Genomic DNA, 17583 nt, shown 5'->3' with positions numbered 1-17583 from the left:
CTCCAGGCGTTGGGTGGCTTGGATTTGGAGCCCAGAACTTGCATGTCCTTAGGGGAGTGGAAGGGGTGTTGTTGCTGGGACGCAAGGTGGGACCCAAGGCCATGTGAAAGGGTGGCAGTACACTGGGTGGCATTCTACCTGCATTGACCAGTAAAGTGGTTAACCCCCAGTCAAAGACATCCGTCTGGAGTTACTAGTCCAATCAGAGTCAGGTCTGAAGCTGCAAGGTGAGGAAGAGGGCACCTTCTGGTTGCATTTGAAGATGAGATGGGTTTGGTTTGAAATGAAATGATTTGAGGCTGCACCTTATAGTGAAGGCACAGTGGACGGGCTCCCTAATGAAGGGCTTATGCTTGAAATATCGAATCTCTTGCTCCTCGGATGCAGCCTGACCTGCTGTGCTTTTCCAGTGCCACACGTTTAGATCTGATCTCCAGCATCTGCAGTCCTCACTTTGTCCCAGCTAATGATATTGGGGGGGTTGGGTGGGTGGGAGAGTCCTCCATGGCCAATAGGAGAAAGTGAGGACTGCAGATGCTGGAGCTCAGAGTCATAAAGCGTGGCGCTGGAAAAGCACAGCTGACATTTCAGGCATAGGCCCTTCATCAGGAATGTACTGAGGGAAAGGGGACTGAGAGATAAATAGTAGGGTGGGGCTGGGGGAAGGTAGCTGGGAATGCGATAGGTAGATGGAGGTGAGGGTTGATAGTGACAAGTTGGAGCGGAGAGTGGCGTGGATAGGTGGGAAGGAAGATGGACAGGTAGGACAGTTCAAGGGGGCCGTGTTGAGTTGGAGGTTGAGACTGGGATGAGGTGGGGGGAGGGGAGATGAAGAAACTGGTGAAATCGACATTGATGCTGTGTGGTTGGAGAGTCCCAAGGTGGAAGATGAGGCATTCTTCCTCCAGGCGTCGGGTGGCTTGGATTTGGAGCCCAGAACTTGCATGTCCTTAGGTGAGTGGAAGGGGTGTTGTAGGGGTTGGCCAGTAGAACAGGCATTCCTGAAACCTGCCTGGGTTTCCGTGGAGAACTCTCCAGACAGGGGTGTCCAGTGATACAATTCATCTTTGAGGTAAAAACAATGACTGCAGATGCTGGAAAGCAAATACTGGATTAGTGTTGCTGGAAGAGCACAGCAGTTCAGGCAGCATCCAACGAGCAGCGAAATCGACGTTTCGGGCAAAAGCCCTTCATCAGGAGGGCTTTTGCCCGAAACGTCGATTTCGCTGCTCGTTGGATGCTGCCTGAACTGCTGTGCTCTTCCAGCACCCACTAATCCAATTCATCTTTGAGGTGTGCCTTAAGTGGGAACCTAGCAGAATGGAGCCTCAATGTGCCATTGAATTCCACAGCTGGTCAAACTCCTGATGACCGGAAGCAGAATCCCTTCCAACATTGTACCAGCCCTTAGACCCCAATTGAGGGTCCATAGGAACTTTCAAGCTACCTGGTGCTGGTAAAATTCAACTCCATGTCACTCTACATAGTTAAAAATCACAAAACACCAGGTTATAGTCCAACAGGTTTATTTGGAAGCACTTGCTTTCAGGGCGCTGTTCCTTCATCAAGTAGGTGTGATAAAGGAGCATTGCTCCAAAAGCTAGTGCTTCCAAATAAACCTGTTGGACTATAACCTGGTGTTGGGTGATTTTTAACTTTGTCCACCCCAGCCCAACACCGGCTCCGCCACATCATAACTCTACATAGATTATGCCCTCAGCCTTAAATGTGTGCAAGGTGAGAAAGCAAACAGTAAAACGTGTTTTCCTAGTAATCCATCTTCAATGAGCTATTGTATGTTTCCAGTGTACTTGGAAAGATCTCTAAGCAATTTTGAGCTGAATAGTTAGAAGGAAATTGGGTGTAACTTTGGGCAACTTGTACCTCTGTTTATTGAATACAAGTGTATGCGGCCTTATCTCAGAGATGAACAAGTGGGCATGTTGAGACATGTTCTGCAGATTGCACAATGCAACACATGGCTGTAAAAACGACATGAAACTTTTGTTGGGTGGGAGCTGTGCATCCTGAGTGTTTGACACAAAACTCAGTGCAGTCACAAAAGATTGTTTTCTTTACATGAAAGCATTTGGAATGGGTCAGAGGGGGAAAAATAACGCCCTAAAAGCTGTGGTTTCTCAGTTGTCACAGCCGCATACATCGTAAAACTTCAACTGTGCCATGATGTGTAAGAAAACAATAATACACAGCAAGAATATAAGCAGAAGTAGGATGTTGGGTCTCTTGAGATTGCTCCACCTCTCATGGCTGACCTGTTGGTGTTTTGTAATTCCACATCCCCATCTGCCCCTGATAAACTGTGATGTGGTGTTGAACTGGGGTGGACAAAATTAAAAATCACACCACACCAGGTTATAGTCCAATAGGTTTATTTGGAAGCACAAGCTTTCAGAAAGCTGCTTCTTCATCACAGCAACCTGATGAAGGAGCAACACTCCGAAAGCTAGTGCTTCCAAATAAACCTGTTAGACTATAACCTGGTGCTGTCTGACTTTTTATCTCTGATAAACTGTGGGTTCCCTTTCCTGACAAGAGTTGATCCACCTCTGTCTTCGACATATTAATGACTCTGCCTCCACCATTTTCTGAGGCGGAGTTCCAAATTTGCACATATTCTCTGAGAGACAGCATTTCTCCTCCCTCTTGTCATTATAGGGTGACCCCAAAATTTTTACTCAGTACTATTTCTGGACTCACCCACTAGATGAAGCATCCTCCCCACGTCTACCTTCTTTGATCAATTGGGTGACGCTCATTAGCACTGCTCCCTTCAGAATGTCAAGGACCCAGGTTCAATTCTAGCCTCGGGTAATACTGCCTGAGTGGAGTTTGCATATTCAGTGTGTGGGTTTCCTCCCACAGTGCAAGGATGTGCAGGTTAGGTGGATTGGTCATGCTAAAGTTTCTAGGAATGTGTTGATTAGCCATGGGAAATGGAAGGTGATGGGGTGAGTCTGGGTGAGTCTGGGTGGGATGCTCCCATACTAGAGGGATTCTAAGAAACCTCTCGCTTTTCTCGACTGGAGTGACAGCAAAGAGCAGTCTGTCCAACCTAGGATAGCCCACTCATCCCTGGCATCAATCTATTAAACTTCCTCTGACCTGCCTCCAGCGCAATTGTATACTTCCCTTAATAAGTTGACCAAAATTGCGGTGTCCAAGATGTAGACTCACCAGTGCTCTGTAAAACTGAACATCATTATTTTTACATAATAAAGCATAGCTTTCGCCATCTTAATGACTTGCTGTATCCTCATGCTATTTTTTGTGTGACCTTTAGTCATAAGAATACCTAGATCCCTCACTATCTCAGAATCCTGCAGTCACTCTCTGTTTGAATAATACTCCTTTGATTAGTTCTTCTTGCCAAAGTGAACAGCTTCACATTTTTCTACTCCATCTTCCAGATTTCTGTCCACTCACTCAACCCATATATCTCAGTCTACATCTTCCTTATGTCTTCTTTGCAACAGACTTTCCTCCCTGGCTTTGTATCATCCACAAATGTTGCTACCATGCCTTTGCTCTCCTCATCTAAGTTATTGCTATGAATTATAAAAAGCTGAGACCCCAGCACAGATTCCCTGGGACTTCATTCATTATATCCTGTCCATCAGAAGACAATCCATTAATGCATGACCTTTGTTTTGTGCCCGGTGGCCAATCTTTTATTTGAAATAATGTGTTACCCCTTCTCTTACTTTTGTGCTATAACCTTTTGTGGTGCTACCTTGTGAAGTGCAACTTTAATAGATTCATAGTTTGTACAAGCATTACATGGGAACACCACCCCCTCTAAGCCATTCACCGCTCTGACTTGTAAATATCTCACCATTTCTTCGCCGGCACTGGGTCAAAATCCTGGAATTCCCTCCCCTAGGGCCTTATGGGTCTACTTACAGCACACGAACTACTGTGGTTCAAGAAGGCAGCTCAACACTACCTTCTCAAGGGCAACTAGGTAGGGGGGATAAATACTGGCCCAGCTAGCAACCCCCACATCCTACATTGATGATTAGCCCAATGCTATGGCAGGATGTTGTATTATTCTCCCACCTTTACTTCTTGTGGCTTAGTGGTTTGTATTCCTGTCTGAGAGATGATAGGTTGTAGGTTCAAATCTCGCTCTGGAACATGAGCCCAAAATCAATGCTGACTCTGTAGTGTTGTGTAAGCACGGGCGCTGTTTGTTTAGATGAGATTTTATGTCAAGGCCTTGGCTCGTGGTTGTCAAGGTTTCTTCAGGAGGTGTTTGGGTTCAAAGGGAGGGAAAGGAAGCGGGGAGTCTCTTGGTAGGTTGATGTGATTTACAACTCGAGATGTTTCTGTTTACCATCCAAATTTGGGGTCTAGTGTGTCGCTGGGAAATGAGGTGTGAGAAAATAATTCCTGAAATTCCAGTGTGATGCCAACGATGAATATTCTTCTGATATCTCGGTTGAGTGAGATGGTGATAATCGCACGTGAAGTATCTTTTGTGGATTCATACTGCATGTCTTAATAATGTGTTGAGTCTAATTCTTCTTCCTATCAATTTTCCACAGCCATGTAGACAGGATAACAACATGGCATGATCCACGGAAGACCATGAGTCAGATGAACCTGAACACAGCTGGTACATCTAACCAGATGCAGCAAAGGCCCATGCCAGTCACCCATCCAAATCCTGGTGAGTTCCTATTTCATGAGTGCAATGAATAACTACTAGATTTCAGATGCTGATCTGGGAAAGTTCAGCATTAATAATCAGAGGACACACCTGTAAGCTGTCATCTTCCACTTTCCGTCTACCTCCAGTATATTGATCTACTGATTTTATCTGCAATGAGCATGCCTCGCAAATTGAGTGCACTGTGGAACTGACTCTATGATCTATTCTCCTCTATCTGCTGACATACACTTTGCTTCCGCTCCTGGATCCCTGCCCTTGGGTGAACAGGATGTGTCGCTCTGTCTACGCACCCTCTGCCCTTGTTTTGCTACGATCTGCCTGTACTGCACGCAAAACAGAACTTTGCACTGTACTGAGGTACATTTGATTATCATAAATCAAATCAAATCGAACACGACCCACATCTCAGGATGCAATGCATGTCCCTTAACTCTGAAATGTGAAATGCTCTCAGCTGTGAGTCAGTAGGTTGTATTTATTTGAACTGCTTATCAATCTCTTTGAAATCTACTGTTGCTAATGCAGAGATCCCTACTGACTGGCTGTATTTCAGTCACTTGTGATTGTTGCCTTTTGTTTGTTCTATAAAGTTAATTTTTTCCCTCCTTTTCTTTCAACGAAGTCCTTGATTCCTACTTATTCAACTTAGCTGACAGTTCTGCAGTTGTGTTGGATTAGGGTTGTTGTTCCCTTATGGAGGAGTGTCTAGATGTTAGTGAAATGGGACTTTCACTCTGTAATACCATCTGAAATTTAGCAATGCTCCTTTTGCCAGGTGCTGTTTGCTTTCTTGTGCTTTACTTCATGTTTAGATTTTTCCTGAAAAAACAATTGGGTGTCAAATGTATTTGCTTGATAATGATCATGTTGTTTGAGTTCTTCTCTGTTTACCAGCCTGACCCTTTACCAGATAACAATGCCATTGAGTGTTTCCTTTGTACCAGTGATTTAGCAAGGAGTTTCTGTACCAACATTGAAATTTGAGAACCCTGTTGTGCACCAGCAACACTTGTAACCATTAATCCACTCAAATAATAGAGTTGTGTTGCTGGGGGTTAACAGCTAAGAAGGCAATCAATAAGATTGTCAATGCTCCAGAGCTCACTGAATTCTCTGGGGGGAGTTTTGAACAAGGTCATTCTGGATTCTGCTGTGAGGTACCTGGAAGATCATTGCGTAGGATACAGGGCACAGAGTCAGGACATTCAGTTCAACCATTTCAATGCCAGTGTTCATGCTCTATTTACACCATTTCTCATCTCTAACTTGCCTAAAACAGCCATGATAATTCTCTAATACCCTCTCCATTGAGCACTTGTGGGCTTATGCCTGAAATGACGATTCTCCTGCTCCTTGGATGCAGCCTGTGCTTTTCCAGCACCACACTCTCGACTCTGATCACCAGCATCTGCAGTCCTCACTGCCTCCTGCTTTCTCTTAAATATTTATTGTTCACGTCAAACATTCTCTACAGTTGTGAACTCCACACCCTAACCACGCGTCTGAATTCCCAACAGGTCTCCTTGCTGATTAGCTTATACTGCTAGCCGCGAGTTATGCCCATGTCCTAAAGAAGAAAGATTCTCTCTGTGTCAAATTCACCTTTCACCTTTTAAAGACCTCTCTTAGAATTAAGTTTTATTAGAATTATGTTTTACTGTCACGTACACTTAAGTGCTGAAGTACAGTGAAAAATGTATAAAGTCACCATTTTCCAGCTCCACCTTAGGTACAAATATCCAAATTTAAAAAAAACAGAAATACAAAAAAACCCAGAGCTACGAAACAAGGGGGAAGCATCCAGATACCAAAGTCTTACGTGCAAGAAGTAGTCTTACCCCGTGAGGTAGCCTTACCCCTATGAGATAACTGGGCCTCCCTTCCTGAAGCCTCAAGTCTCAGTGCTGCTGCTGCTGCTGCCACAGGCCCTCAGAACTCCCTCTCACAGGCCCTTGGAACTCCCTCTCACAGACCCTCAGAACTCCCTCCCACAGGCCCTCGGAACTCCCTCCCACAGGCCCTCGGAACTCCCTCCCATAGGCCGTTGCAACTCTCTCCCTCAGACCCTCGGAACTCATTCCCACAGGCCTTCGGAACTCCCTCTCTCAGACCCTCAGAACTCCCTCCCACAGACCCTCGGAACTCATTCCACAGGCCCACAGAACTCATTCCCACAGGCCCTTGGAACTCCCTCCCACAGGCCCTCAGAACTCCCTCCCATAGGCCCTTGCAACTCTCTCCTTCAGACCCTCAGAACTCCCTCCCACAGGCCCTCGGAACTCCCTCCCACAGGCCCTCGGAACACATTCCCACAGGCCCTCGGAACTCACTCCCACAGGCCCTCGGAACTCATTCCCACAGGCCCTCGGAACTCACTCCCACAGGCCCTCGGAACTCCCTCCCACAGGCCCTCAGAACTCCCTCCCACAGGCCCTCGGAACTCCCTCCCACAGGCCCTCGGAACACATTCCCACAGGCCCTCGGAACTCACTCCCACAGGCCCTCGGAACTCATTCCCACAGGCCCTCGGAACTCCCTCCCACAGGCCCTCGGAACTCCCTCCCACAGGCCCTCGGAACTCCCTCCCACAGGCCATTGCAATCTCTCCCTCAGACCCTCGGAACTCATTCCCACAGGCCTTCGGAACTCCCTCCCTCAGACCCTCAGAACTCCCTCTCACAGGCCCTCGGAACTCATTCCCATAGGCCCTCAGAACTTCCTCCCACTGGCCCTCGCAACTCCCTCTCACAGGCCCTCGGAACTCTCTCCCTCAGACCCTCAGAATATCCTCCCCTAACCCTCGGAACTCCCTCCCACAGGTCCTTGCAACTTTCTCCCTCAGACCCTCAGAACGCTTTCCCACAGGCCCTCGGAACTCATTCCCACAGACCCTCAGAACTCCCTCCCATAGGCCCTCGGAACTCCCTCCAACAGGCCCTCGGAACTCCCTCCAACAGGCCCTCGGAACACATTCCCACAGGCCCTTGGAACTCACTCCCACAGGCCCTCGGAACTTCCTCCCACAGGCCCTTGCAACTCCCTCCCTCAGACCCTCAGAACTCCCTCCCTCAGACCCTCAGAACTCCCTCTCACAGACCCTCGCAACTCCCTCCCTTGCTGCTCACCTTATCTCTGCCCCTCATGATTTTATAAATGTCAATAAGGCCACCCCTCAACTTCCTACACTGCAGTGAAAAAATCGTCCCAGACTTGCCAATCTACCTTTATACCTCAGGCCCTCCATTCCTGGTAAAATCTTTTCTGAACCCTCTCCAGTTAAATAATATCCTTTGTATAACTGAGCGACCGGACTGCAACAGTATTCCAGAAGAGGCCTCACCAACGATCTGTACAACTTCAACATGACGTCCCAACTCCTATACTCAATAGTCTGAGCAATGAAGGCAAGTGTGTTAAACACCTTCTTAACCACCCTGTCTACCTATGATGCAAACTTCAAAGAAGTATGAACCTGAAACCTTCAGTCTCTCTGTTCGACAACATTACCCAGGGCCTTACCATCAATTGTATAACTCCTGCCCTTATTTGTTATAGCAAACTACAAAACTTCACATTTATCCAAATTAAACTCCATCTGCCATTCCTCAGTCTATCTTTTACAACTCATTCCCACCGGCCCGCGGTTCTCTTTAATTAACTGAAACCTTACCAAGTGCCTGTTGATCTTTTTTTTTCCCCGGTCAAGAATTTCAATGGTTGGATGGATTAAAATAAAATCTAATTATATTGCAGCATGTGTTTGAATGCCTGAAGCCCACTATCCTTGTTTTTAACATTATTATGTGACTCGTGTAAATTTTGCAAGAGTCCACTTCAGTTTTGGTGGCTCGCTTGTTGGGAATTCTATTTGGAGGGAAGTGGGTTCAGATTTTCCTGTACGAAACATAGAAACATATAAAATAGGAGCAGGAGTAGGCCATCCAGCCCTTTGAGCCTGCTCCATAATTTAATATGATCATGGCTGACCATCCAAATCAGTCCCCATTCCACTTTTTTCTCATACATTTTAATCCCTTTAGCCCTAAGAACCATATTGGCAAAATTCTTCTTGCAGATACCCTGCCTAGCCCTGTTAAGAGGTTTATACATTTCTCAGATGCATCCTCATTCTTCTAAACTCCAGTGAATATAGACCTCACTGACCCAGTCCCTTTAAAGCCTGGCCAGCCCACTTGCGATGGATTGGTGAAATGTGGAAACAACAAAGATGGGGTTATCAATACTATCTGGTTGTCATCTAACATGCATTGGAGATGGGTCCCTGCAACTTGTGAAGTGCTTGCAACCAAAAATGTCTCTCTCTGATCCAACTCCAATGAAGTTTGTTTGGAACTGGCATGGTAGCTCAGTGGTCAGTACTGCAGCCTCGCAGCGCCAGGGACCTGGGTTCGATTCCAGCCTCTGGTGACTGTCTGTGTGGAGTTTGCACATTGTCTGTATGGTCCAAAGATGTGCAAGTTAGGTAGATTGACCATGCTAAATTGACCATAGTGTCCAGGAATGTGCAGGCTAAGTGGATTAACCATGGGCAATGCAGACATAGGGGTCTGGGTAGGATGCCCTTTGCAGGGTCAGTGCAGACTCGATGGGCCAAGTGGCCTGCTTTAGGGACTGTATGAAAGATTTGTACCAGAGGTAGCTCAAAGGTAACACTCTCGCCTCTGTGGTAGAAGTTTTCAAGTTAAAGTTCCAGTTCCTAATGAAGCCTGAGAGTAGCACTGAGGGATCCAGTTCTGACAGAAGAGCCATACTTCAGCTGGGGGCTCAGTAAGGTCAGTTGGTTGGTTTGCGGTGCCAACAGCATGGGTCCAGTTTCTGTACCAGCAGCAGTTACCCTGAAGGTCCTGCCTTCTTAACCTCAACTCTTGGTGCGGTGCCTCTCAGTTTAAACTCACCACCAGTTGTTGCTCTCTAATGAGGACGATGGTGACTTAGCTTTGACTCCAAGTGAAACACTGAAGCCCTCTGAGGTGGGACTGAAAAGATCCTATGGGTCCATTTTGAGGAAGAGCCGGAGAATCATCGGTGGCCAACATTTAACCCTCAAATAATCCAGTTGTAACAGATGTTGAGATCTTGCTGTGTGTTAATTGGTTGCCTTGTTTCCTTTACTTCAACAGCGAGTAGGTTTTAAGAATACTTTTTGTTGGATTGTACAGGATGCCCTGGGGTCATTAAAGATGCAAGTTGTTCCTTTTGAGGGACCGGGAACAAATTAATTGTCTCTGCTGAAGCTGTCAGCTGTGTGTTCCAGTAAGTGCTCTGCTCGCCTTGTGTTTGTCTGCCCAGAGAGGCAGAAACCAGATTAAATATTGACAAATTAAATATTGAGCAGCTATTCCCTCCCCTTGGGTTCAAAGCCTCACATTGCTGAACACTCAGCTGTCTGTGCAACCAGTTTCCTAAGTTATTTGTTGCATAAAGTTGTCTAGCAGTAAATCATTTCCAAATGTGAGTTCAATTCTGGGGCTCCTGTGATGAAATGGAAAATGTGTTCGCCCGTTTGTTTTTCATGCACTTCTCTTGTCTTCTTCTTTCTGCCAAAGTGGCCGAGCGTTCCCCACAGATATGTGGGAAGAAACATTTTACGAGCTCTCCAAGACTTATCAGGGACTCTGGGATTGGACTGTCTGAAAGGCTTGTGGAAGCAATGATTTTCAAATGACTTTATATATAGTACATAGAACAGTACAGCATGGTACAGGCCCTTCGGCCCTCGATGTTGTGCCGACCTTTTATCCTACTCGAAGATTAGACCAACCTGCATACCCTTCATTGTACTATCTTCCATGTGCCTATCCAAGAGTCACTCAAATGTCCCTAATGTATCTGACTCTACTACAACTGCTGACACTGCATTCCATGCACCCACCACTCTGTGTAAAGAACCTACCTCTGACATCTCCCGAAACCTTCCTCCAATCACCTTAAAATTACGCCGCCTCATGATAGCCATTAGAGGTGTATGAGACAATGAGAGGCATAGAGTAGATAGCCAGAGACATTTTCCCAGGACAATTGTAGGGCTACAGGGAAAGGGCAGGAAAAAGGGACCAATTGGTTGATAGCTCTTTCAAAGAGTGGGTATATGGACGATGGGCTGAACAAGTTTCCTTGCAAGACTTGGTGAACAGATGAAGGAGTCATTCTAAACAAAGGCGGAGGAATAGGAGGAGGGAGACCAAGCTTTTGTTTCTGGTACTTCTAATCTTGTCTCCCAACAATGTTCTCCCAAGGCAAATTGGTTTGAAATGCTGTGACTATTAGTTGGCAAACATGTGCAGTTGCTATTTTCACACAGCAAGGTCCCATAAACTGCAACATTTAAGTACATTAATCTGCTTTTTGTGATGTTGGTTGAGGGAATAATGTTGGACAAGGCACCATGAAAGGGTCCTGCTCTTGTTTAAGCAGTGACTTGACATTTTTGCTAGTACAATCCCTTGGTGTTTCAATGCAATGCTATCCTGGATCAGAAAAATGCCAACCAAGCCACTGAGCATTCCCAGATACCCTATTGTAATATCAGATTCAGCAAAGCCATCTGAAGATGCAGGAGTCACTGGCAAGGTTGACATTCAGTGCCCATCTTCAGTTGCGATTGAGAGGTTGCCACTTTGTTGAGCGGCTTCAGTCTACCTGGTGGAAGCTTGTGCACAGTTTGGTGACACTGAATGGTTTGGTCAGTCATTTCAGAGGGCAGTTCAGAGGCGACACCATTACTGTGGCTGTGAAGTCAAAATATAAATCCCAACAGCTAAAGATAACAGATTTCCTTCCTGAAAGAAGATTATTTTGTAATAATTCTGTAGTTCCAGGATCATTATTAACCAGACTAATATTATATTACAGATTAATTAACTGAATTCAAATTTTCCAATCTGGTGTGATGGGTATTCACGTCTCCAGACAGTTATGATGTAGAGGTGCTGGTATTGAATTGGGGTGAACAAAGTTAAAAATCACACAACACCAGGATATAAGAACATAAGAACTAGGAGCAGGAGTAGGCCATCTGGCCCCTCGAGGCTGCTCCGTCATTCAATAAGATCATGGCTGACCTTTTCATGGACTCAGCTCCACTTACCTGTGTTCTCACCATGTTCCTTAATTCCTTTATTGTTCAAAAAAATCTATCTTTGCTTGAAAAACGTTTACTGAAGTAGCGTCAACTACTTCACTGGGCAGGGAATTCCATAGACTTTACAACCCTCTGGGTGAAGAAATTCCTTCACAATTCAGTCCTAAATCTGCTCCCTCTAATGCCCTCGTCCTAGTTTCACCTACCATGGAAATATCCTATCGACTTCTATCTTATCTATTCCCTTCATAATTTTACGTGTTTCTATGAGCTCCCTCCTCGATCTTCTGAATTCCAATGAATATAATCCCAGTCTACTCAGTCTCCCCTCATAAACCAACCCCATCAGCTCCGGAATCAACCTAGTGAACTTCCTCTGCACCCCCTGTAGTGTCAGTTCATCCTCTCTCAAATAAGGAGACCAAAGCTGCACACAATACTCCAGGTATGGACTCACCAGCACCCAGTCCAGCTGCAACATACTGTCCCTGCTTTTAAGCTCAATCCCTTTAGCAATGAAGGACAAAATTCCATTTGCTTTCCTAATTACTTCTTGTACCTGCAGACCAACCCTCTGTGATTCATGCACAAGGGGCACCCAGGTCCCTCTGCACAGCAGCATGCTGCAACTTGTTACCTTTCAAGTAATAGTCCTTTTTTACTGTTACTCCCACCAAAATGGATGACTTCACATTCCCACGGATTTATTTGGAAGTACAAGCTTTCAGAGCGTTGGTTGACTCTAGCTACCTGCTGAAGGAGCAGCACTCCGAAAGCTTGTATTTTCAAATAAACCTGTTTGACTCTAAGGTGGTGTTGTGTGATTTTTAATTTTGTTCAGACAGTTAGTTCAAGATCAATAGCTCAGTAACATTGTAGCTATGCTACCATCTCCTTCCACTGATATTGTTCCCTAGATTAATTCATTAATTTGCTTACGGGATAAGGACATCACCTTAGGCCTGGCTTTATTATTTCTCAATGGGTCTAGCATCAATGTAGTTGCACTGACTGTCAGACCTCGTAAGGATGGCAAAATGACTCCACAGAGGCTGGTATCCCGCCACTAAGCCACCCTTTATTTACACGTGCATAGTACATGATCCTGATTGGACCAGGTTTTTTTTAAAGATTAGATTAGATTACTTACAGTGTGGAAACAGGCCCTTCGGCCCAACAAGTCCACACCGCCCTGCCGAAGCGCAACCCACCCATACCCCTACATTTACCCCTTACCTAACACTACGGGCAATTTAGCGTGGCCAATTCACCTGACCTGCACATCTTTGGACTGTGGGAGGAAACTGGAGCACCTGGAGGAAACCCACACAGACACGGGGAGAATGTGCAAACTCGCCTGAGGCGGGAATTGAACCCGGGTCTCTGGTGCTGTGAAGCAGCAGTGCTAACCACTGTGCCACCGTGTCACCCAAAGTTAATAGCCCCAATCAGGGAACTCCTGTTCTATGAGGTTCATTGAGCAGACCTTGTTCTAATCACTACAGATGGTAGATTTTCTTCCCCGTAGGGTGTCAATGAACCAGATGGGTCTTTATAACAATCACCATCAGGCTGTGTTGGTTTAGTTACAGATTTCTATCAAATTCAAATGTCAACATCTGCCATGCCAGAGGGGGCAAAAAAAACATTAACATTTCAAAATCATAGCATGGTATGTTCATCCAAGAATACAATTTGGATTGAGGACTCTTGTGATGCAGTGGTAGTGTTCCTACCTCTGAACCAGAGGGTCAGAGTTCAAGACCCACCTATTACAGAGTGTTTCTGAACAGGTTGATTAAGAAGATATCTACCAGATGAGTTGAACCAATATGTGTCGTTTTCCATGAATACCAAACAAAGAACTGCAGATGCTGAAGAAGAGTCAATGGGTTCAAAGCATTAACTCTGCTTTCTCTCCACAGATTCTTTTGAGTTTCTCCTGCAATTTTCAGTTCTTACGACAGTTACCGAACTTACCACTTTATGTCACTGGGGTAGTGGGAGTTGAATCCCAGAACATTAGCTTAAGGCTCAGGACTACTGGCCCAGTGACATTACCACAATGTCACCACCTTCCAAGGGTCACAAAACTAGGAGTGCTTTTAGAGCAAGTGCTGTAGGTTTTGTTCTGGGGAGATCAGAGTGTATGGGACAGATTGAAAAATACTACCAGAAGCTAGCACAGGTATAATGGGCCAAACCACCTCCTGCTCTGCTATATCTTTTTACGACTCACTGGAAAAAGTATCACTCACAAAACGTACTTTCAGCAGTCTTGATCTTGTTCAAGTTACTCTTTGGAGTTAGGTTCCACAGAGAGAAGCTCTGTCCACATGAGCAGCAATTGGCCATCTGAAGCCATGTTTGTTTACAGCGCCATTACTTGGGCTGGGTTCAAGGATCCTGTCTTACTGAAACCAATATTGTGATCCCAGCAACAAACAATTGTACTTTAACAAACAACACAATTCTGCCAAAGGGAAAGGAGGGGTCAGATTTCAAAGATGAATATAATCTGACTCCAGTCTTCTAGAATTAGAGCTAAGCAAATACAAGCCACAGAGGACTGGGACTGAGTTCAGAAAATCCATATCCGTGCAATATGGATTTTGAGGTTGACAGAGATTGTGCATCTGGCCACTGGTTCTGGAACCATCTCATATTGATAGCTGACACTAGATGTGGGGAAGGGTTCTGTTGCCCTGCCCTGCAACTTACATCCTTCATCTTATTGAGCCTTAACAATCACCTCCTAAAGTGCACTCTATCCTGGGGGCGGTATAGAATTGAAAAAGCCTGGGGAAAGTAAACAGATACACAAGCATTAATGTAATTTGTGGTTAGGGAGGAAACAGGATTTGCAGTTTGTCCAGTTGCATGGTAATGTGTGTGTGTTGTGTGTGTGTGTGTATACACATACAAATATTTGTGCACATCTGAATTGTTGATGTGTGCGTGTCTGCACACTCGTGTTGCTTATTTGTTGGGAATTTTGCCTCTGGGTATATGAAATTGAGTTCAGATCCTTCCAGGGTCGAGTGTGTGGTGCTGGAGAAGCACAGCAGGTCAGGCAGCATCTGAGGAGCAGGACAATTGACGCTTCAGGCATAAGATGATGGAATGATGAAGGGCTTATGCCTGAAATATCGATTGTCCTGCTCCTCGGATGCTGCCTGACCTGCTGTGCTTTTCCAGCATCACATTCTTGACTCTGATCACCAGCATCTGCAGTACTCACTTTCTCCAGCTTCTTCCAGAGCCTGGAGTTGTTACCAGAGGCTAATTAAAATGGAAGGCAGGCCTTTTACATCCTGTGGGAACCTGTCAAGGTGCATGGGACACGAATGGTCAATCTAGCTTCAGGGTCTTGTGTTTATTTTATTTTAGCTTCTTTCTCCCATTTGGAAATGCCAGGAATTCTGATTATTTTCCAAAAGAAATTCACCGCAGCAACTGCTTTGTTCAGTTATTTACTCCCTAGCAGAGGGAATTATGTTGGAAAGTTACTCACTCAATGTTGTATAAGATATTGGTTCCAAAGAGATTAATGTTAATGTTACTTTGGTTCCATCAATTCTCCTGTTGTCACATAGTCTGTGAGTAGAGGCAATGAGTTTTATTATGGGGGGCAGATGTAACTGGACCAGCTCCATAAGATCCTATTTGATTTGATTTATTATTGTCACATGTACTGAGGAACAGTGAAAAGTTTTGTTTTGTGTGCAATACAGGCAGATCATAGGGTGATTTAACAGCATGGCTACAATTGCAAAGAAGTTAAAAATCACACAACAACAGGTTATAACATCAGGTGAAAGGAGCAGTGCTCCAAAAGCTAGTGTTTCAAATAAACCTGTTGGATTATAACCTGGTGTTGCGTGATTTTTAACTTTGTCCACCCCAGTTCCTCCAAATCATGACGTTGCAAAGAAGGTGCTCAAAAAGCAAGATCAACATTAGATTTGAAATTTGAGAGGTCCATTCAGAAGTCTAATAACAGCAAGAAAGAAGCTATTCTTGAACCTTTTGATAAGTGTGTTTAAATGTTTGAATCTTCTGCCTGTTGGAAGAGCGTATAACCAGGGGTCTTTGATGATGTTGGCTGCCTTTCTGAAGCAATGAGAAGTGTCGGTGGAGTTAATGGATGAGAGGTTGGCTTGTGTGATGGACTGGGCCATGCCCACAGCCCTCTAGTTTCTTACAGTCCTAGGCAGAGCAGTTGCCATGTCCCAAGAGGTCTGTTTCCATGCTGTACATCTCTATGACTCTAAGTCATGATGCATCCAGATTCAATGCTTTCTATGGTGCAACTGTAAAAGTTGGTGAGGGTCCTTATCACATAGAAAGCATTCTATCTGGATTCTATCTATTCATTCTAACGATTGATTATGCTTGACCAAATATAGTTGTATTTATTGCTTCTGTTCCAATAAACCTTCCTGTTTTCTCACAACAATGCCTCTTCTGTAGTTACCCCACAGTGGTTTATCCTCTATCACTAATTGCTAGATGGGTCACAGACAAAGCAAAGACCAAAGAATAAATACAACAAAAATGGTGTAACTCTAAAACAAAAACAGCAATTGCTGGAGAAACTCTGCAGGTCTAGCAGCATCTATAGAGAGAAAGCAGAATAAACTTAATGAAATGAAACGTTAACTCTTCCTTCTCTCCATAGATGCTGCCAGACCTGCTGAGTTTCTCAAGCCGTTTCTGTTAAAGACAAGGAGGATTAATTGGGAACAGCAAATTACCAGAATCCAGCCTCAGCAGGGACCAGATTCTGGTTGGGGTGACAAATACCACAAAATGCCATCCAGGATGATACCACACTTACCAGGAGGGGGTTGTGCTTCCACTCCATTTATCTGCAAATGTTTAAAGTTCTTATTAGCTGTTCTGTGTCCCTGTGCAGTATCCTGCAAGCTCTTAAATTGTTGTCTGAACATGATTTGCTTTGACTTATTGACCCTAAGTACAGAAAAAGCTTTGTTTTACGAGCAATGTAGGCAGATCATAGCAAACAAAGACATACAGAATACAGAACAAGGCATACAACATTCTGGCTGCACAGGAGGTTCACAAAGAAAGATCAACAATTATTTGAAGTTATTCATCAGTCTAATTACAACAGGGAAGAAGCTGTTCTTGAACCTGTTGGTGCGTGTGTTCAAGCTTCTGTATCTTCTGGACAGTCTATGGGTGAACTGAGGCTCTGTCAGTCGCACTTTCACTTATGATCTGACGATTCAAGTCCACTCCACATAGCAATGGTTTCTCCAAAGGGGACCAGCTATTCCCCAGCTGGGTGTTAGCATGTGATATTAAACCACATCTTGATTTGCAGGACTAATTGTAAATAGAACTTATGGAGTTACTGTTTTCTTTTTGAAATATCGACCTGTTTGGGATGACTTATAACACGCATCCAGAAATCATCGAATCCTGAAGTGGGACTTGAACCTGGACCTTAGAGAGGGGGCAGTGTCACTAGGTTGTGAGACCCTGGTGTACTGCTGAGCACATATCCAGACTGATGTTTCAGTGTTGCACTGCCTTTCTCTTGAGAATTCACTTGGAAGCCCAAACCCCTGTCTCCAGTGGATGTGAAAAGTAGCCCACAAAATGCATATGACAGAGGGTGGGGAAGTTTCCTTGTTTTCTTGATCAATATCTATCCCTCAAGCAGCGTCACTAAATCAAATTATTTAATCTAGTGTAACCTTGAATGTCTATGCTGGCCATTCTATTATTGGGACATTCCCTTGCAAATGACAATAAAGAA

The 17583-nt window shown here is 44.9% G+C and overlaps 1 protein-coding gene across 2 annotated transcripts in view; it reads left to right on the top strand.

The window, feature by feature from the left end:
* The window catches only part of LOC140478725 (WW domain-containing transcription regulator protein 1-like), a 171999-nt gene that overhangs the window by 125629 nt on the left and 28787 nt on the right, over window positions 1-17583 (top strand). For both annotated transcript variants that reach the window (XM_072572029.1, XM_072572030.1), the window contains exon 2: window positions 4566-4690. In XM_072572029.1, coding sequence (XP_072428130.1) covers window positions 4566-4690 — 125 coding nt within the window. The remainder of the gene's footprint in view (window positions 1-4565; window positions 4691-17583) is intronic.

Source organism: Chiloscyllium punctatum, chromosome 6 (genome assembly GCF_047496795.1).
Source record: "Chiloscyllium punctatum isolate Juve2018m chromosome 6, sChiPun1.3, whole genome shotgun sequence".
In the NCBI taxonomy this organism is placed as follows: Eukaryota; Metazoa; Chordata; class Chondrichthyes; order Orectolobiformes; family Hemiscylliidae; genus Chiloscyllium; species Chiloscyllium punctatum.
Note: the sequence above shows the minus strand (reverse complement) of the source record. Positions and strands in the feature narration are given on the sequence as shown.